The sequence below is a fragment of the Sinocyclocheilus grahami genome, unplaced genomic scaffold (assembly GCF_001515645.1).
Source record: "Sinocyclocheilus grahami isolate Dianchi unplaced genomic scaffold, SAMN03320097.WGS_v1.1 scaffold440.1, whole genome shotgun sequence".
NCBI lineage: Eukaryota > Metazoa > Chordata > Actinopteri > Cypriniformes > Cyprinidae > Sinocyclocheilus > Sinocyclocheilus grahami.
Genome location: NW_015505619.1, coordinates 1,366,000 through 1,388,674, shown reverse-complemented (window position 1 = coordinate 1,388,674; position 22,675 = coordinate 1,366,000). Strand labels below are relative to the sequence as shown.

General features: G+C 35.0%; 1 protein-coding gene across 1 annotated transcript in view; it reads left to right on the top strand.

Annotated features, from left to right (window-relative positions):
- LOC107552040 (runt-related transcription factor 2-like) overlaps nt 1–22,675 on the top strand; it is a 72,451-nt gene that overhangs the window by 605 nt on the left and 49,171 nt on the right. The window contains exon 2 of the mRNA XM_016233844.1: nt 19–142. Coding sequence (XP_016089330.1) covers nt 85–142 — 58 coding nt within the window. The 5' untranslated portion in view covers nt 19–84. The remainder of the gene's footprint in view (nt 1–18; nt 143–22,675) is intronic.

Sequence of the window (22,675 nt, the reverse complement as noted above, 5' to 3'; positions counted from 1 at the left end):
TATGATTTGTGCTCCCAGTTTAGGACTTCAAGGGTCACCACGACCTCCAGAGGAGGAGAGAGCAGAGGAGATCCACGTGCGGCTATGGCGTCTAACAGTCTTTTCAGCTCGGTGACTCCGTGTCAGCAGAACTTTTTCTGGGGTGAGTGCTGTGAAAAATTATTTTCATTTCACTGCGGTTCAGCGGCGGGTCACACAGAAGTTGAGCGGGTCGATAAGCGACGGCGCACGCGCACGGTAAAAGTCGGCCTGTTTGGGTTCGCGTGCGTGCGAGATGCTGACTTGTTTGTGTAAGTTAAAAACGCATATGTGGGACGACAGAGAAAAACCCTTCTGGATGTATAAACATTCACTCTGCTTCAATTTACAGAGCTACATTAGAACAAGATGTGGAAGACTTGCAATAGTGCAGGACTTGCAGTGGTTAATTCTAATTGATAAATGGTTAACGAGGGAGCTTTTATTTATTCTTATGAATGAAAAGCGCTTAAACAAACACGCAAGCTTTTTATTTGCGTTCAGCTTAGTTTAAGCTTTTTCAAACATGCAAAAGGAAACAAAACTGAGCTGTTTAACAAAGTCTTTAGGTCTGACAACCGGGAGTGAAAATTGAGTCCAGCATTATACAGCACACAAAAAAGCCACATGTAAAACACAATCTATGCAAAACCTATTTGAATACCTCAGCTATTCAAAATATACTAACATGTAAAAGTCAAACAAATCTCCATCTTATCACACTGCACGTATGGAAATACAAATACAAAACGCTGTTGACAGAGCGATCACAGATTGTACTTACAGTATTTTCCTCATTAAGTTTCTCATGCCGACGTAATCGGAGGCCCTTCTAGACAAACGTATGGAGGCAGGATACTGAGTCGGAGCCAGATGGCGTGAGCTACATGGTTTTGTCATCACTGTCGATGCACATCAAGGCGTTCGAGGTGGCGTCTCTAAAACACGAGGCCGCAGAGGCACGTTACACCTCACATGCCACGAAAGCATTAGAATATACCATTTTATGTTATTGCATTCTAACTAATTTAGGAAAACACACACAGTGAGCTTACATACCTTCGTTACAAACCTTTAAAATCAGGAAACATCCATTTCAAGTGTCTTGCATTGATTTAAAGCACAAACTGGCACTAGACAGCTGTTGTTCTAGCATCAAAATTGATGGCATTTAATTTCTTGATTCCCTATAAAGATAAAAAGCACTTAAACATGCAAACGCTTTAAATGTTCCTTTTTTATTTGCGTTCAGCTTAGTCTAGGCTTTTTTCAAATATGCAAAAGGAAATAAAATGCCAAATGAAAGGAGATTTTTAACACAATGCACTGCAGAAGGGGACTATAAAAATTGTTGAGGTCCGACATAACATCCTGTTGTTCTAGCATTAAAACAGAAAAAACATTTCATTTATTGATTCCCAATAAATTAAAAAGCGCTTCAACATGCAAACTCTTTAATTTTTTGTTTTCAGCTTAAGTTTAGGCTTTTTGAAACATGCAAAAGAAAAGAAAATGGCAATTGAACAGAGATTTTTAACAAAATGAAGGGGTCTATAAAAGTTGTTGACGTCCAATATAACATACTGTTGTTTTAGCATCAAAATTGAAAACCCATTCAATATCTATAAGTAAAAAATAAAAAAAAACATGCAAACAAACATGCAAACACAATTTTCCTATTTATTTGTTTTCAGAACAGTCAAGGCTTTTTCCAAGCATGCAAAAGGAAATAAAATGCCAATTTTTAACAAAATACCCTGAATAAGGGGTCTATAACGGTTTTTGAGGTCCTCTATCACATGCTTTTGTTTTAGCATCAAAAATAATTTCATTTCTTTATTCTCTATAAGTTAAAAACACTTTCTCTTTATTTGCGTTCATCTTAGTTCAGGCATTTTCAAACATGCAAAAATAAATAAAATGACAATTGACTGGAGCTTTTTTACTGCAGTAATAGGTTTATAAAATTCTGAGGTACTTAAAAACTTAACCTACTAATCAAATTTCTTGATTCCCTATAAGTTAATAATTCATAATTGCATATTATATTGGGATTGGAATGGGGTTAACAGGGTTCAGGATGAGAATAAACCCTTAACTTAAAGTAGGACTAAAATGCTGAAATGCATCCTACAGTGGTTATTTAGATTCACATTACCCGTCAAAACTCTGAACGTGAGCCTGAAATATGAGCGCGCATTGCAGCAGCACAAACATCTTGTCCCATTTCCCCATTTACACAAACACAAACATTATTAATGACACTCAGACTCCTTCAGGTGACGAACGGCCGTCACATGCAACACTTACAGATGTTAAACAAGCTCTTGGCAAATTTCGTAGAGCGTCACTAATCAATTAGCAGCGTGTTGTTGGGCTCAGAGGTGACATGTGCTTCTCATTTAGAGCCAGTACTGATATCCTGGCCTGGATTGAGCGGCTTCATTCAGCTAATTGATAATCACATCTCTCGTTTACGCTAGAAAAACAACATTAATGGACGAAACGCGACCTGGGTAACCAAACCTCAGAGAGCGAGCAGTCAGAGACATCCAGCTTATTAAAAAAAAATTAAATGTTAATGAAATGCAATATCTATAGCCAGGCGGAGTGCTTGTTTTTTAAAATGGGACATTTAAATCCCCAATTATTTTATAGTAAAAAATTGAAAGGAATCAGTCGATCTAATAGTATGCATTGAGAGACAAATGAAATGAGAGATGTATGCTCTTTGCTTCTTAGCTGCATTGTTTTATATCATCAAAACTTAATTTGTGAAGGAAAAAAGTCTGCATTTATCTTGGCTTCAACATCAAGGGCATCTACGTTTTTATAACGTCGTATTGGCAGCAGAAGGCTTGAAATAATTTACGCCATGTGCGACACGTTAGATCCAAATCACTGCATCTCTCAGACCATGTGCATTTCCTTAACGTGAGTTTGTCACTAACATAATGTGTGCGATAATCTGTCTCAAAATCTATAATTACCCGTTCCCGACCGGACAGCTTCAAGAGACCAAAATCAATGATAAAGGACAGTGTGTCAGGAAAAAAAGACATGAACAACAGAACAAGAAAAGGAAACATAATTAGACAGATTACAGAGTGAATGGTAAGAAAAATGAGCTTTGATTCCTCAGAGGGCGAGGTTGTAATGTGATATGAGACACACGGATGCAGAAGTTCATTTCTGCTGGAGCTGCTCAAAGCAAACAGAGAAACCAGAGGAGAACAAATCATAGTTGTGTTCGCTTCTTTACCTCAAAAAGTCCTGATATTTTGTTTATGTTTTAGGATTTTGCACTTTGCAAAACATTATGGTGTACAATGAAAAATAAATCTTTAAAATTCTGCACTATTTCTAGGTGACAAATTGGAGTAAATCTGAACATGTAACTCTAGTTAAGCTTAAAAACATCTCAAATCATGCTGGAGAACATGATCATCAGGTTGTGTTAAATGATGCTATATTGCATTTCCATGCAATCTGAACATTACTTAAAAAGCATTGTCTGGCTCTTTAAAAGAATGCATGATAGGGAATTATCTTAATACTACAAAAATGCATTTGCATTTGAAGTCTAATGAAATTAGGTCATTTAAATTTAATCAAAACCCCATAATCTGCTAGACAGGACACCAAAGACGACATCTCCTGCATCACACACCCTATCCAATGTGCTTCTCTACATGACAAAGAGGGGCATTGATGTCTCATACAAACTTGGAGGGAGCTTCTTAGAAAATAATCAAACACTTAACCATGGAGTCTCAGTCAGCCAAACATAACATTAAAAGTGGGAAACAATAAATAGTCCCATAACACGAAGAGACCCGACTTCTGTAACGTGGAAACCCAGTCAACAAACCATCAGAGTGGCCACAAACCATCTTTAAATCATAGCCAGCCAACCCAGCGCCTCTGATATATCGCCGTTTGAAGCAGTCGCTGATGGAAATATACATGAAAATACAGAATTCATAGGCAGAGGATTGTGTACAAGGGACGGAGCCAATGGTTGATGTAAGTGTATTTAAAGAGGAGGATTATAGAGCTGGAATCCAGACAAACAGCTCCGATAATGAATGGCCCCCCTCATACCACGAGCTTGAGCGTGGAATAATATAGAGATTTCTGATTTAGAGAACAATACTTTACAAATACATATTTAAAATTATAATAATAAATAAAACTGAGGTGAGAGCACTACTAAAAATGCTTCTGTTTTGCATCTTTTCTAATTTAACACAACACTTTCTTTACAGGGTTTGTTCAGGTTTTATGAAGGTAAATTTAAGACCAAGTAAAGAAAATGTATAATGTATGTCTCTAAAATTAAATGACTTATAATAGCAATGCTTCAAAGTTTGAAAATGCAACTTCCAGCAGAGAGAGATCATGATTAAAACAAGTACAAATCTGCCAATTGCCTCAGAAAAATCAACCTAATTCAAAGGGCAAACCAGTTTTCATTCCCCATTGACAGATATTTGTTATTGTTTTAAACTTAATTTTATTCAATTTCTCAGAAAACAAGGCATAATTTTTTCAGTTTGCATCTCCAGTAAATGTATCTTGATTTAAGGATGTTTAGATATTTGCATCGGAAAACAAAACAAAAATATTGAGGAAGACATTCATTTTTTTGCATTTGCACTTGGGTGACTTTATGAATTTAAGACTTTCTGCTCTGACTTAAGACCTTTTTAAGGCCTTCATGTGTGGAATGGCAAATTAAGACCTTTTAAAGACCTTTTTTTAACAATGTACATCAAAAGATGAGCTGATGATCCATATAATCCAGCATGATTTAAGACATTTTACCAAAAAAATAATAAATTCATATGATCAACATCACTAATTTACTTACATTTGAATAATCACCTAGAAATAGCACTGACTCGTTCTTAAATATTTCTTATTTACACTCGTTTAAAATATTTCAAAATTTCCATGTCTAAATAAAAAGCCAGTGGTTTCAGACTTTCAAATTCCATTGTATATATATTTAGCCTGCATATATTTGCTGCATCAGCTTCTTGGCTTTCTTTGGCACAAATTAGATTTTGCGGTCATGCAAAATTCGAGTTTAGCAGGACTAATGCCGGCTTCAGACTACACAATATTTTTGTCGGTCACGATAGTCACTGTGTCAGATTACACGATTTTGACTCCTTTAGTCTGAACCGGGCATAACACACAGCGAATTCTGATGCATCACAAAATATCAATCAATAACACCAAAGTGACATTTAACAACAACGTTTGCATCAGAAACTCTAATTTGCTTGCAGACACACTGGCATATTTTGATGTTAAAGGCCTCCTAGGTTTCTTATTTGCTTTCCTGTAGCAATTGGCAAACAGAGGACGAGTACTGCTACAGAAAAACCACACTGTACAAACAGACGACTGACAATCCAAAGCAGCATTTTCTTTCAAAAAGAAATATTGCTAAATTTATCAGGCAATTCATGCGACCCTGCAGTCGAAGCCTCAGGCGGTTTCAAGGGTCAAATATGAAATGTTCAGATAAGTTGGCTGTTTTGATTGTGCCGTAATGAAGTGATTCCAGCGACTGCATTTAACAAGGCTTTACCTGTTCGCCACAGCCATATTGATTTAACCTCGACAGGAATGCAGAGCTTTCTCAAGCCAGAACATCACTTAAAAATATTTAGAATACGATACGCACAAGAGCTATAAGGGAATGAGACTCAGGAAAACTGGACGCGCTGCACTGGCGTTCCTCCTCAACCTTGGCTTCCTTTTCCAACTGTGGCTCCGCTGCTCACCGCAGGGGAAATGGAGTGTTTTCAAATAGACCCTTGTAATGCTTTATTTCCCCCTAAAAATGTACTTTTCTTGATATGTAAACAATAAGCGAAGAGCTGGGAGACAAACTGTCTGGCTCCGAAAATGCTGGAAAAACACGTATGTGTTCAAAACGCGATTTGTGATTGCAGATTTAAACATTCAAATTTGAGTTAACTGATGTAAACAAGTCCACAAAAGAGCAGAGAAATATTCAAACAACACTAATACCACAGGAGAGCGCGATGGCGAAAAACGGGGCTGAAATGATGTCATGTGCCTGCCAATCAACACACCCGTGCTCTCGTGCCAGCGAACGCGTCAGGGCTAATTACGGAAGCCGGCGCGTGAGTGTGAGCAGCGCGCAGAACACACATTGAAATCTAAACATTAGCTTTAAAGGACAAAATAGCCCTCCCTAACTGGCACGGTAATCTGAGCACAGCAAACACTCGCTACAGAACCCCACGCACACACCTGAGCATATCGTATATCCGCTCGGGGAGTCACGCAGCGGCTCTTTACATGCTAGGTTTGATTCTATAGTATCCAGTTCTCGTCTTCGGTTACAAGTGTTTTGAAACCACAAAAGAAACACTTTGTCATCTCACAGATTCTAAAGGTCTTTAGGCCACGTCCACTGCACTTACGGATATTACTCGGGGGTTTCTGCAGGTAAATTTAAGATATGTTTAAGACCAAGTAAAGAAAATTCAAGGAATAAACTGAAGAGAACACAAAATGTTCTCTTAAAGTTAATGTCTAGGGAGCAGACAATGAGTTGTATTAGAAAAAAAAATTTGCAAAAAAAAATGATGTTCTTCCTCAGTATTTCTGTCATGTTTTCCAGTGCAAATGTCTAAATATTCTTAAATCAAGATACATTTACTTGAAAGCTAAATTTCTTAAGTTTGCATTCCCCATTGACAGATGTTTGCTCTTGTATTGAGCATAGATTTACTTAATTTTGAAAAATCTTTCAAGAATTCACATTTGCATCTCAAGTTAATGTATCTTGATTTAACAATATGTATATATATGCATTGGAAAACAAAAACAGTGCATGCAACACAATGCCAATATTTAATGAACTTTTTACTCTGATTTAAGCTTTTTAAATTGTGTAAGATTGAATGAAAACTTTTTAAGACCTTTTGAAGACCTGCAGACTGTGTGGCACATCTTGAGAAGAATTGGGAATTCAACCATAAAATCTTGCGATGCTTCTAGGAAGAAAAGCCCAGAATTCCTGCCAATCCATGTGAATCTTGCATTTTAAAATAAACATGGAACACTGGAATCTCTGGACCCTCAAAATATACAGAGTTTCTTATTTTCTAAGTAAACTTTATTACTTATAATCTGTAGAAAATAAGAACACAGCAACCAGAACATAATCACCATGTGTCATCAGAACTAAATCATTCATGTGGGTTAATCAAGTGCTTCTCAAATGGTTTGGCTTCAGAACCCAGATTTTACATTGGAAACCAAGCACTGACGACAATTTAAAGTTTATCCTACAAAAATCAAAGACAAATGTTATTAATATTAATACTGACTGCATGTGCCTTTATTATGCAAACATGGCTGAACACTGAAATTTACCATTTTGTAAATGCATAAACAACAGCAGAAATGATTTACATTATGTTCTATAAGCATACAATCAAATTTGCACCAAAAAAGATAGAGCAACATCAAAATAAGCCGATTTATGCGCACTTATATGGTTAGTTGCATTCGATTATTTGCATTCCGCACTGTTTTTCCCCACAAACAGGCCCGAGATCCACCAAGTTAACAGATGCATGGCACGCGGCCTAAATTAAATCAATTAGCGATTATCAGCGTGCTGCAAATGGGCCGAGAACGATTTTTGGAGAAGCTGAGACGCCAAACGGGAGGCACGTTAAAGCTCAGAGGAGAAAAACAGTCATTAAGAATTAACCCCACAACCGAGTGCGTTGTCAACAACACTGTTTTTCTGATTGGAATGGCTGTTGACTCATCCTCTGACGGCATTCGGCAGCCTGCTATAGTTACTCAACTAGACATCACGTCTCCGGTTTCATTGTCTTGTGTGTTCACTGCGAGCACAAAACTACTTGTAAAGGTGTTTCGGTATATCACTGAATCCTTTGGGGAAATAACAGCCACTCAGTGGAGTATAAAGGCCAGGCCTTATGTAAAATTAATCAGAAAGACTCCCTCACCGAGGTTGACACTGTCTATTAAAAAGTTCCCCCTCGCTGTTAAATATGCATTAGACGTCCAAAGGCGAATCTCCAAAGGAGTTGTTTTCCACTGAAAAATGAGGAGTAACGCTGGAGTTTGATACTCTTGGAGAGATCTGAAAGCACCTGAGCTTTCCGTGGACTTCAGAGTGCATTTCGCTGACAAAGACAACAATTGACATTCTCACAGCTTCTTATTAATAAACATGACCGCAATGAGGGTAAATGGTGCTACGAGAGGAAACGTGTAAATGCACGAACAATTCTCGGCTAAGGTAATTTGAAGATGCTTAAATATTGATGGGCGTTGAGTGAAGAGTTTCTCCGTTTATATCAAAACAAGGTTGGAGTCTCGTCCTAGTTCGAATGCATCGTAAATCAATTCAAAAGTTATTTCTATAGAAAGCATGCAGATCCTCAATGTATGCTTTTAATAAGAAGGTTGCAAAACATTCTTCTCTGATTTTTGTTTTGCGCACATCAAGCCATCGATCATTACCGCTCCAGCAGTCCGGCATTCGTAAAACCTCAAGCGAGAAGAACACAGAGCATCTATAGCACCTACTTATTCTGTTTCGACTTCAAAACGCGAGCTTCATATGCTCAGGAATCTCTCTATTGTTCCGAGCCTTTTCCCAGAAGTATTGCGAGATGCAATGGGCGAGACTGCAGTTGGCTTACTGGCATTGTTTTGTAGGGAGTTCATTATGAAGTAAATAAAGGCTTCCAGAGCATATTGTTCTTTAATTTACTGCTGTCAGCTGCTAGGAAGGACACAAAGAGCGTTAAAACTATGCACCATCAGGCCAAGGAGTCAAATATAATCAGTCTTGTTTGTTGATATTACCTTCATGTTACAGGTACTATTTGAACTGAAGAATCAGAACAAATTCACCGGCTCTGTTCCAAAACAATGGAGCTGCCTACACAGGCAGCAGTTTAAGACATCCTAGATAGGCATCACTGTTATTAGGATGCCTGTTTATTATTTTTCTCTATGAAGGAAAAATGCAATGTTGCCTTAATTTGGCTGAAAAAAGTTTTTATAAAAAATTATAATAAAAAATAGAAATATAAATTTAAAATAAAATATTAAAACAAAACACAGACACACACACACATATATATATATATATATATATATATATATATATATATATATATATATATAGTTATATATTTTTTTTTATTTTGCAATTTAAAATAAATGTTTTCTACTTGAATACATTTTAAAATATAATTTATTCCTGTGATTTTTTATTAAAAGTTGAAAACAAAACAGCATTTACTTGAAATATAAAACCTTTTGTAACATTATAAATGTCTTTACTCATTTTTGGTCAATTTAATGCATCCTTGCTGTGTAAAATTTAAAAAAACATCAAAAAAATCTTAACCTCAAACTTTTGAAAGGTAGAGAATACTTTGAATTCATTCAATACCAAAACATGTCAATAAATTGTCCAATTGAATGAAAAAATTTATTATTTTGCTAAATATTTGTGTGTGCCACATTTTTAACTCTTAGAGTATCATGCCTTTAGCTTAGCAACATGTTAACGCCAAACTTGAATCTCTAGTGTGCTTTGCATACTGAAGTACACTACAGTTGTTTCCTACAGTATGAAGAATGTTCTAAATCGCTCACTTAAAATATTCCATTTCAGTTAGAATGTAGGCTCACTAGGCTTTAGAACAGAGCATATGATGGCATAAGTAACTGCAGACATTTCCTGTAAAAATGACAGAAAAGCCATCTCTATATGACTACACGGTCATTCCACGTCCAGTACGATCAGGTCAGAACAGCAACAGTTAATGCGTCTTTCAGAAAGAGGCTCTGTGCAGAAACACTAGAGTTAAACTGTGGTAAACAAATACTCAATAGTGATGAGAGGTTCTTTTCAGTCCCCAAATTACAGTTGGTTAACCAGAGAGTCTGCGTGCCAGCTCATTACTGATGTTTGCTTCCAATGCGACTCGTCTCCATCCAAGTTTACGAAAACATTCGAGGGGCCTTGAAAGCAAAGGGGGTTTTATACAGGCTGTAGCCCAGGAGACAGAAGCCCGAATTAGACAAATGTCTACAGGTTGCTAGTCAACGGCCCTAGGTTTCACCTAGGTCCTGCAGCAGATCGCTGTAAATGCGGTTAGACGTCTGAAAGCAATGCCGCGAGACAACAGGGGGTTGTCCCGCCTGGGAATGCCACTCGACGCTTCCCGACAACTCTGAATCTTAATGCCGTATTTAATTACAGTAAGTGGCTGACGTTCACCTAATTGTTGGGAGTAAATTAAAGTGCTACATTCACTCAGTCTCATTATGTTCCCACAAAGACACATAAATGGCTTTTCCATCAGCAACTTTTTCCTGAATATAAAATATGATTGTGTTTTGCTCCCAGATATTATATGACCCTTTCAGTGAAGATTTATTTCACAATGGCCATTACATAAATGAAAGAACATTGTGGGAAAAAATCCTGCTGCAAACTCAAAAATAAAAAGGAGAGAAAGTCAGCCATGTTAGTATCAGCTCATGTCATGGTACACATGGTAATAGTGTGGTGGTAAGTTTGTAAGTATTTCAGAGTATAAAGTATCTAATATACTCTAAGAAACTTCAGACAAAACCATAGCATTAGCATGGTCCATGTTTAAAAAATATGGTATGTATACCTTTAAACAAAGTTTAGGGTCGGTACAATTTTTTAATTCTTCTAAAAAAATGTTTTTTTTTAGTCTCTTATGCACAACATTAATATTGTGAAATATTATTACAATATTAAAAAGCCATTTTATATTTTAATATCTCATAAAATGAAATTTATTCATGTGATGCATCATTCCTCCAGTCTTCAGTGTCACAAGATCCTTCAGAAATCATTCTAATACGCTGATTTGCTGCTCAAGAAAGACTTGACATTATAAATGCCTTTACTGTCACTTTTGAACAATTTAATGCATCCTTGCTGAATAAAAGTATTATTTTCTTAAAAAAAAAAAAACAGGCTATCGAATGGTAGTGTAAACGGTTTTGCTGTTGTCAACCGTATTGACTTCTGAAACACAATATTAACTTGCTAACCATTAAGTAAACAAGCAAAGCATGTCAGAAATAACACCAGCACTGCACACACTGGAAGTGACAGCAGTTTGTGCATGCATGTGAGTTTATACAATGGCAAAAAAGCAATTACACAGCCTGTCATAATAAAGGGACTGACATTACAAACAGCTCATGGCGTAATTACAGATAGTAAGGCAAAAACACAAAATACGTCACATTTAATTAGCAATACGTCTCTCAAAAACAGCGTATAGACATGCAACGGGTTTTAGAGGCATTAAAAATCTCACTTATGCATTTACGTCATTAGTTCTACATTGTAAAAAAATTATTGTCAAATGAATGGTTGTAAAACGACAGTCGGGAAATTTCCCGCAATGCAGCCCAAGCAGTATAAAAGCCACCGTTTGCCATTTCAACAATGCATTTCAGATCTAGGAGCTTTTTCTAGCTCATACTGTAGCGTTCTTGAAACTGCAGTATGAAAGAAAAACCAGGCAGGACTTGCAAGCCACAAAAATGCTGGTGTGGGTTTTGTCCGAGTACAGTAGTACTAACACTGTGGCATAAATAATTGCGACAAAATAAAATAGGTGACAACTTCAGGTATTTTTAAACATTCTTGCCAACATGCTAATAGCGACTGAAACTTCTGATGCCACAAAAATGCAATTTTAAATCACTTCAGCAGAAGAATTTCATGCAGTTGTCAGTGATGAACCCTGGAGTTCACAGAGGACTCGCTTAAAAACCCACTTTGATCAGGTTACAACCACAAGCCATGATACACTTGAAGTCGGCAGCAGTTAAAGGGAAGCAGTCGGAGCGCATCGCCTTGCGCCGTGATAAAACCCACATTGAATATAAGCTCAGACTGAAGCATCGCAGCGCAGATAGACAAATCTGTCCCGAATGAATCCCACCAGCAGCGTTGGTTGGTAGATTGTTTTTTTGCTTGTTTGTTTAATTTGCCATTTGCCTTTATTTGTTTGATTGAAGCTGACAGTGAATTAGCATTTGACGGCGATTAATCGCAGCGCACAAAGTAAACATGCTATAAATAAAGTGTATCTCTAAATATCCAGTGGGAAATAATCAAGGGTGCGACTTTATCCACTGGAATTCGATTGTTTAATATAATTTTTTCCTCACCCACACTTTATAATAAACGTAATAATGAAGTTTTAGTCTACTTTTCAGATTCTAGACGTGTGAAGCTCAGCTCTGGTGTTCAGTGTCTGATCCTCTCTCGTATTCTGGCTACAAAATCATCCATCATTGCAGACACTGCTTACCTTAGTGAAGTACAATAAATGTGTTTTAATTGGCCGGGGCTTTCAGAGAGGAGGATGAAGGCTGGTCAAATCCACAGAGAGGCGAATAGCAGGACGTTGGCCATATTAAACCGTCTGTATTATCTTTAGCACCTTATGCATGTATCATGGAAACCCCTGCCCAAAGTAAGCACTCTTTCCAACATGACTGAACGATTGGAAGCATATTAAAAAATGAATTTCATCATAATACGCTTCAGACCACGTGTAGAAGTCTTTTGCTGTCAAATAGCAAATTAGCAACATGTCAGTGCACTGAAAACACCTGTGGTCACTGTTGTTTTTGTAACGAGATGGTTTTACAAAAACAATCCCAGCGAAGGTGTAATTTAGCGTGCACCGCTGTAGACATCACCTTTACCTGACCACACTATAATCATGGTCATGTTGTCATTTCAAAAAGATCTGCTCATAAAATGACAGAGGATGACAAAACAACAGTTAAATAACAGACCGTCAAGGAAAGTATTGGCAAAGTTATTTAAACTACAGTATTATTAATATTAGTCGATTAAGTGATTTTGATTTTGTTTTTAACACTTCCAAAATCAAAAGCTTTGCCAAACGATAATGCACTTTTTTTTTTTCATATGTTCATTCAAATTTGCAATTCTGTGTACACTGTATTTAAAAAAAAAAATTTTTTAAAACATATATTTTTTTTAAGGTTAAAACAAGGAATTTTGGAGTTTTGGACACTACTTAAGTGTGTCTGTCTTTGTAATTGATTGTGAAAGTGACTGAGTCAAAACTTTTTTCAGTATAGTGACAGACAGTGCATTGGTTAGGCTAATTATCTTAAAAAATTACTCTGCCAAGTGGTTAAGTGATAATTTGCTGTTTTAACCATTCCAAAATCAAATGCTTTGCCAACTGATAATGCAGTTTTTTCTCTTTTTATTTGTTCATTTAAATTTGCAAAATCAATTTGCAAAATGTGCAACCTCATATTGCTCTGATTAACAGTAATGAGAATGCAATTTTCTGCATTATAGTAATAATACAATTCAGGATGAAAATGTGCTTAATTGTCATTAGATGACTGGCAAGGCTAATTAATTACAAATGCTATCTTATGAGCCAATAACGATGTTAATTAATAGATACTTTGCTATTTTAACACATACAAAATAGAAATCAAATCAAACTCCTTGCCAACTGATAATGCACTTTTTTGTTGTTGTTGTTGTTCATTTAAATTTGCAATTAAAATGTGCTGCCCCACATTGGTCTGCCACTTCTAAAAATGACTGATAAAATGAAAAAGCAGAAAAATGCCTTGAGAGAGGCATATTTAGCTGATTAAGAAAGCTAAATGGTCATTTTAAGAGGCAAGATAACATTTCTCATTTTCATTTAGTTTAACTTGATAGCATTAAAATAACTAATTATAACTGAAATAAAAAATAATAAAAAAGAAAATTAGATGAAAATGTGCTTAATTGCCATAAAAGTGACAAGACTGTCAAGTAAAGTATTGGCAAGGCCAATTAATCTACAATATTATCTTGCGAGCCAACAAAAATAAAGTGATATTTTGCTACTTTAACACTTCCAATGCACTTTTTTCTGTTTTTATATGTTCATTTAAATGTGCGATTCTGTGTACTTTATTAAAATGCTTTAAGTAAATTTCAGCACAAAAATCACCCATCCTGCTCTTTAGACATCAGGATCTGCCACTGAAAACCCCATATTGGTCTGCCACTATTAAAAACGACTCTGTTAAGATGAAAAAGCAGAAAAATGCCTCGGGAGAGACGTATTTAGCTGATTAAGAAAGTTAAACGGTAGCCTCGTTTTAATTTTAAGAGGCACACACTACGCTTCTAATGCTCCTCTCATTGAACCACAAAACTTCCTACCATTTATAAGTACAAGTGATCTCAATTAGAGACCTCCGTGAAGGCACGGGGCGGCAGACAGTCACGGCAAGAGGCGGCAGAGGAAACTGCCTTTACATTTTCCTCCCTCACTTTTCCAGACAGCCGGCGTGCCCAGAGCAGACAGCGTCAAAAACAGAGAATCTGTTTTACAGTACGCATTCACAGATGCCCGGCTGAAACCCCCCCTCCCCTTCTTCATCTGCGATTTTTACACTTCAATTTCAGCTGCAAGTCACAAAAGCACGTCACTGACAACAGCCATGCAGTGTGACACAGATGAATGCAACAAGATTGTTAGACGCTGGAATATAATATCTCCATATCATCACTTAGCGCAGCGCCTGCCAAAGGAGGAAGAAAATCTTTGCAGTTGGAGGCCATTTAGTCTCCATCAAAAATGCCTTTGACTGCAAGCTATAATTAAATGTCTTTCAAAAATATAAGACTGCAATCCGGAGCCCTTTGTGGAGTCGCAGGGTCGTGTGATTTTCTTTTTCAACCAAAGAAAGTATAAAACAACATGAGTGTGTGCAGTTGAAGACGTGAGATTCAACAGGCACGGAGCATTCCGTATTTAAGGCTCGAAACAACAACAACAACGAAATGAATCGGCCAACGGCAGATAGAAGAAACAGCCCATTATTTTAGGCTGCTGTACAGGCTAAAGAAGCTGTTAAAACCAAGAGATATTTCTTACAGTAATATTTTTCATCTTGGCTGGGATGATTTCATTACAGGATCTAAGTTTGTGTAAGAAAAACAGCCAAAATTAACAAACAGAAATCTGTCAAGAAATATCATATTTCACAGCAAAATCAAAATACAATTATATTTTGCATGAAGAAAATGAAGCTTGTTTGTACTTGTTTTGTACTGAATATATTCTACGCAGATTGTTATTTATAAATTTTTATTATAATGTTAAAAATATATATTACTTTTATTTAATAATTGTGGACCAGTGTTATTCTAGTTAAATAGAACAAAAATCATAAAAAAACATTTTGTTACATCATGTTACTTGAAATAAAATAAACATTAAATTACATTAAATTAAAACAGCTAGTTTCCAAGCCAACGTTTCTCATTTTCAGTTAGTTTAACTAAATGAGACTAAAATAACTGAAATAAAACAATAAAACAAATGATATTGACATATTTTTTAAAAATAATAATAATTACAATAAAATTGCAAAAAAACTGCTATAACTAAAATTAAAATGAAACCAAAAAATAAAAACAAATTCAAAATATTAATAAAAAACTATAATAGTATCTCAATGATATGTCTGCATTATAATAATGATAATGCAATTTTCTGCATTATGGTAATAGGAATATTTGGGATGAAAATGTGATTGTTATAAAAAAGTCCAAAAAATAACCTGTGTTTTATTTATGCAAAACACAAGTTCATAAATCCTCTGTTGACCAGCTATTGTCTCCGGTTTTGACTAGAGGAGCGAGCTTTATGCCTCCATTTCTACAGGCTAAACAAAAAGGGGAGGCTTTTATATTTTTCTACAAAAGCTGGCGTGTATTTCAGTATCATCGCCCCACACGAGGTAAACACGCAGGAAAACAGTGTTGTTGTGATTTGCATGAGTTTGAAGGTCTCTTCAGGTGGGATTCAAAGCAGAACGACAGGATGAATTTCACTGTGTTCTTTCCTAAAGAACATCTCTCACTAGGTCAAACCGCAAACGCTCAGTTGGAGGGAAGTCAATGGATCGGCATGTAAATGTACTTTATGGCTCCTTTGTGCTTTCGGTGAAGCAGATTTGTAGAGCTGGGCGCTCACTTTATAGATTGAGCTTAATATTATTCATTCCAAGATCAACTACTCTTAACGGTTTTGACGGAAAAACAGGGTTTCGGACGAAAATACGGTCGTGTGCCGAAGTACATCAACAGAACCGCAATCACTGACGCGCTTTCTAGTGTGCAATCCCCGAATGAAATAATAAGCATTAATTGCTACTTTAGTAAACTATAAAGTGGTCTCCTGCTGATGATGGCAAATCCAGACCTGCATCGCCGGCGCTTCAGAAAATGATTAATGCTGCATAAAGGTTCATAGCAATAATTTGAGTAGGGCCCTATAAAATTCTTTTTACCACAAAATTTTTCTGGATTCCACTTTTTCTGTTCCATTCCGGGACTACATTTTAATGGTTAAAAGAAATAAATTTTAATATTCAAAAAGCATGTCTTGAAATAATAATGAAATAATGAAATAATAAAATCAATCAATTTAACTTTTTTTTTATTATTATTAGAACAAACATTTTTGGGGCCCTATGAAGTATGTTCATTTTATTTTCATTTTCATTTAATTTATTTATATATATTTTTAGTAAACTATAAAGTGGTCTCCTGCTGATGATGGCAAATCCAGACCTGCATCGCCGGCGCTTCAGAAAATGATTAATGCTGCATAAAGGTTCATAGCAATAATTTGAGTAGGGCCCTATAAAATTCTTTTTACCACAAAATTCTTTTTTTTAATTTTTTTTCTGGATTCCACTTTTTCTGTTCCATTCCGGGACTACATTTTAATGGTTAAAAGAAATAAATTTTAATATTCAAAAAGCATGTCTTGAAATAATAATGAAATAATAAAATCAATCAATTTAACTTTTTTTTTTTTATTATTAGAACAAACATTTTTGGGGCCCTATGAAGTATGTTCATTTTATTTTCATTTTCATTTAATTTTTTTTTTTTAATTTTTTTTTCCAGATTCCTTTTTTCTGATCCATTTCTGGACTACATTTTAATTATTAAATTAAATTTTAGTAATGAAATCATGAAACTTATCCAAATTAACAAGTTTGAACAAAAATGACATTTTAGGGCCCTATGAAATATTTTATATTTCTCCACAAATTCCATTTTACTTTTCTCAGACTCTATTTCTCCTGTTTAAATTTAGCTGGATTCCATTTTAATATTTCAATTATATTTTAATACTCAAAAAGCATGTCTAATCAACTGAAGCTTTAAAACTTTAACAATGTAATAAACTATTAATTACTTTACAATAATAGGGCAATAATATATTTTTATTTACAATATGAAATCATGAAACTTATCCAAATTAACAAGTTTGAACAAAAATGTCATTTTAGGGCCCTATGAAATATTTTATATTTCTCCACAAATTCCATTTTACTTTTCTCAGACTCTATTTCTCCTGTTTAAATTTAGCTGGATTCCATTTTAATATTTCAATTATCTTTTAATACTCAAAAAGCATGTCTAATCAACTGAAGCTTTAAAACTTTAACAATGTAATAAACTATTAATTACTTTACAATAATAGGGCAATAATATATTTTTATTTATAAAAATATTTTTTCAGAAATTCTGTGTTGTATGTTTGACTTTTCTGGATTGATGATTTAATAGAAATTCATTAACAAACACAGTGGTAATCAAATGAAGGCATAAAACATTAAGAATTTAATTAATCATTTAAAATGTAATCAAACGAAAATTTTCAAATTAATTTTATTTTTATTTTATTTTCAGGTTTACAGTTAAAAATAAAACACCTTTAAATTGTTTAAAATTATGTGACATCTTCAAAGTTGTAATAATAATTATTATTATTACTTTGAGAAGTACTTCCGGTACAAGTGCAATGTATTTCTGTCACAATTTCTTCAAGTTAAACCAAACTCTTATTTTGACGGGTTGTAAGGAAGTTTCTGTGGGTATATCATATGACTATATTTTTGCCCAACTGAAACAAATAGAACATGCAGACTTCATATTTCAATAGACATTTTGCGGTTTAATATTCACCAATAGACACTTGCATTTTGATTAAGTGTGTAGCCGCAATTCCATCCGCTTTCTCCACATTGTAGAAATCAAATGGCAATACTTGAGACATATGTGTGTTAATGTATGGAAGGTCAATTGTTCCATCTAGACCAATACTTCTTTGAATGATCTTGGAGTACCATGTAAATAACAGATGAATTTGTTAATCAGTCATTACCATATTAGGATATTAGCATCAAAGCACCTCCACAGTACTTGCTGTAAGTGTTGGAACACATCAAAGTTTTCTGAATGACTTTAGACAGGAAAACTCCTGCACTTACATCATGCTCTGGAGCTCAGGGATGAAGCTTGTGGCCTTTCCGGATGCGCGTCCGGCCGCGCTGCTGCTGCTGCTGGCTGCCACTGGGCTCGCAGCGCTGTTGCTCATCTGAAACCCACAACACACACTCAAACCTGAGCAATTAGAAAGCCACTTCACACACAAAACGCTTCCTGATGCGTCCAGCGACAGGACGGGAAACACACCACATGTTCAGGACCCGTTCAACCGGGATCAATGACAAACACTGAGAGAGAGAGGGGGAGAGAGAGAGAGATTTGGCTTTTTTTAGCATGCAAGACTGAAGGTTGGTTAAACTACTGTAAGCAATGATTGATAAATGATCTTTTAGTTCAAAGGGAACAGCAGACATGTTTAAAGTCTGTTTTGGTCAAATTTTGTCCAAACGTATGATCTTACCAACATTACATGGCATGATATAAAGTACATGCATTAACATTTTAGCACTGAATCTGAACTCAAAACACACCAATGACTTCTGAAAAAAAGCATTTAATTATATTTACATATAGGAGTCAATATATAAAATGACCCACTAAAACCGTTATTATACAGTAATAGTCAATCAATATGTATTTTTAAAAAGGTTGATTAGATTTAGTTGAAAACGGATTAGTGCCTAGAAATATTTATATGCTAAAATTCTTGTTTGTTTGGTTTTTTTTTTAACTTAAACCTTTATCCTAACATGTTTAAGCTTAACTTTGAATTCCAGATTTCCAATGTGGACTTCAAAGAAGTAAAATAAAAATAATTTTATAATAATAATAATAATACACAACAATAATAAATATCAAAATACTTTTTGTGAATTTTCAGTATGAATAAAGTATACAATTTATACTCAATTCACAAAATATAATATTTGTTTCAGTATAAAGTGATACATATATTATATAATATAATATAACATATAATATAATAATCATCATCATCATACCAAATAAGCATACTTTGTGTTCATTTTCAGTGTGAACGGAGTCTACGATTTATTCACAAAAAAAAAGTAAATAAATAAATAATAGTGATGATAATATCTGAAAACCGAAATGTGCTCTATCCATAGATCAGAATGTTTGCAGAAACTTGGAGGCCGGGTTGATTAATCAGCTGATACACTGGCATTATGAGACTCAGCATATCTATTTTTCAAATATTAGTCTATTATTATTTACTCATTATGAGTACGTGACTTAATCTGAATGATCTGAGCACATCATCGAGCAGTTAACATTCATCACACAGCTATCTGCACAGTTTGCAGTTAGACTTCCTCCAATGCAAAGAAAACTCATTAACAGGATGCTGACACAAGCCCAGAAATGGAGCTTGTCGAATTCAAATGCGTGAAAAGATTTCCATGTGGAATCACGGGCAGGTGAGTCGTCACGGCCCACCAGCTTTATTTGAACAAACCCTTGGTCTGTTTGAACCTGAAGCTGGCATGAGTGACTCAGAAACCACAGCCTTCCTACAGCATCAGACAATCAAATCTGACAGGCGGACGGCCCTTTTCTCACGTAGATGAGACGTAATCCCTATCAGCGCTGCAGTCTGTCACTTCTGTGCACTGATCATTAAATAGTTCATAATGGTTTGCTCTACCAGAATGAAATTTAAGCCGTTATTCACAGATAAACCTCAGCTAATCCTCACATTCAATTAAACAAAATCACTGTCAAACCAAAGTGACACCAGTTGAAAAATCAAAGATGACAAATCAAAGCTTTTAAGCTTGTCATAGTATAAATTGTGTGTACAATTTGCACTTATAATAAAATAATAATAATAAGATTAATTGAATATTCATACTTGTCGGTATGAATTGAGTATACAATTTATACTCATAATTCACAATAATAATAATAAATGTGTGAATTATGTGAATTTTCAGTATAATAGAAAATATTTACTCATAATTCACAAATGTAAACTTTCTGTAAATGTCCAGTTACTGATTACAGTTTACACATTATACACAAAACATTTAAAAATATAAATATGACATTATTATTTAAAACAAACAACATATCAAATATTTATACTTTGATATAAACTGATTATACAACTTACTCATAATTCACAAAATAATATCAAATATGTAAATTGTTTTATGAATTTTCTGTATAAATTGCACATAAAATTTACACTCACAATTCACAAAAATAAATAACAATAATATCAAATATTTATATTTTGTGAATTTCCAGTGTTAATTGATTATACAGTTTACACTTCATACACAACATATCTAAAACTATAAATATATTAATAATATTATTTAAAACAATATAATAATAATAATATTAAATATTTGTACTTTTCGGTATAAATTAAGTATACTCAATTCCCAAAATAAAAATATATTTTTCATGAACTTTGTGTAAATTGTATACACAATTTACACTCATAATTCACAAAAATCTATAATATAGAGAATTCCAAATATTTATAAAATATATGACATTATTATCTAAAATAATAATAATACAATGATAATAATAATATAAAATACATATGCTTTTCAGTATAAATTGAGTAAACAATTTACCAATAATACCAAATATTTGCAGCATATATTGTAGTATATACACACTAAAAAATGCTGGGTTGTTTCAACCCAATTTTGGGTCAAATATGGACTAACCCAACTTTTGGGTTAAAAATTGAATGTAAAAATTTAACCCAACGGTTGGGTTAGTCCATATTTGTCCCAAAGTTGGGTTGAAACAACCCAGCATTTTTTAGAGTGTAACTTATAGAAAAAATAACGTATAAAAAAAATAGCTCTCAAATCTCAACAAAGATCCTGTGTGAATAGGCAGAGTGAGACTTCAGAGCTAGGGCAATGGAAAGACTTTAGTCTTGTCGTAAGGCTTCAGAAGACTCAAAATCATACAGACTACCTTTAATCATTTTGGAGTTTGACATCATATGTCCCAAATGGCTTCAAAGAGCGCCCAGGATATTTTTCAAAATTTCTTATTTGGGTCCCCACAAGAATAACAACAGCATTCGGGTTTGGAAGGACATGAAGGTGAATAAACGAAGGCCGAATTGTCATTTTTCAGCGAAGCTCTCCTTTAATCAGAGCTAATATAAATCTTAATTCTGTCTCAGAGCGACATGAAACTAAATGTTCCAAAGTGTCACCAAAGCAAAAGCAGGGCCCTTTTCTTCAATAAACACATCCCGGCGTAAAATTTCCTTCTGTTTTCGCCCCCTCTGTCGGATGAAAGATAAAGCTTTTGCTTTGACTGGTGAAGGCAGATGGTCGCCATACTGGGCAAAACGAATTCAGATGTGGCAAATGAATCAAGATTACTTCAACATGCAAAAGGCTTTGAAAGAACAGAAAAGGGAGCCATTCTATTTATTGCATTTTCCTCTGTGTAATTAAATAGTCAGGACTTTTATGTAGCTTCCACGTCTTTTTTGTCGTTTCGACAGACGCCTAGTTAATTTACTCATTTAGTCACGGGCACGAGATTTGTGTCTTCGGCGATTTTGCCAAGAGCATTAGTCCTACAGCGTGTAAATACGGATGAATCTCAGTGACCTAAAATGAATTGAGGAAGGACGCTTTTACTAGAGCCCACAAATATCAGCATTCAAAGACCTCCAACATATTTATTTCTTCTTTATCCAAGACATCCAACTCCAACCTTCCGCCACATGCTGTTTCAATATATATATTCAACTATATTTTTCATTAATTACAATTACCCCAACTCAGCTGTCTCATAAATTTACAGACCATCATCATAACTGGGGGGAAATCAGAAACATATTTGGCGCTCCCAGTCACCGAAGAAGGAAATGTAACTTAATAGCGCGTCTTTCTCGAGGCCCTAATGAAGTGGCAAATGCGATTCAGAGCCATTGGATGTTTTATTTCCCTCCTACGTCCTCGCCACACACAGCAGCGTCTGTCTGCGTCTGCACAAGACCTGCAATCATGCGAAATCCATTTCTCTCACACTGAAACGTGTAGATTAAAGGCTCTTGGACATGTACTTGGACAGGAAGGAGGAGGAGAAATGGCTCACACGTTCAAATCTCCATCATCTGTGTCTCTGTGTGTGTGTGTGTGTGTGTGTGTGTGTGTGTGTCTGAGTGTATGTGTGTGTCTGAGTGTGTGTGTATGTGTGTGTGTGAGTGTCTGAGTGTGTGTGTGT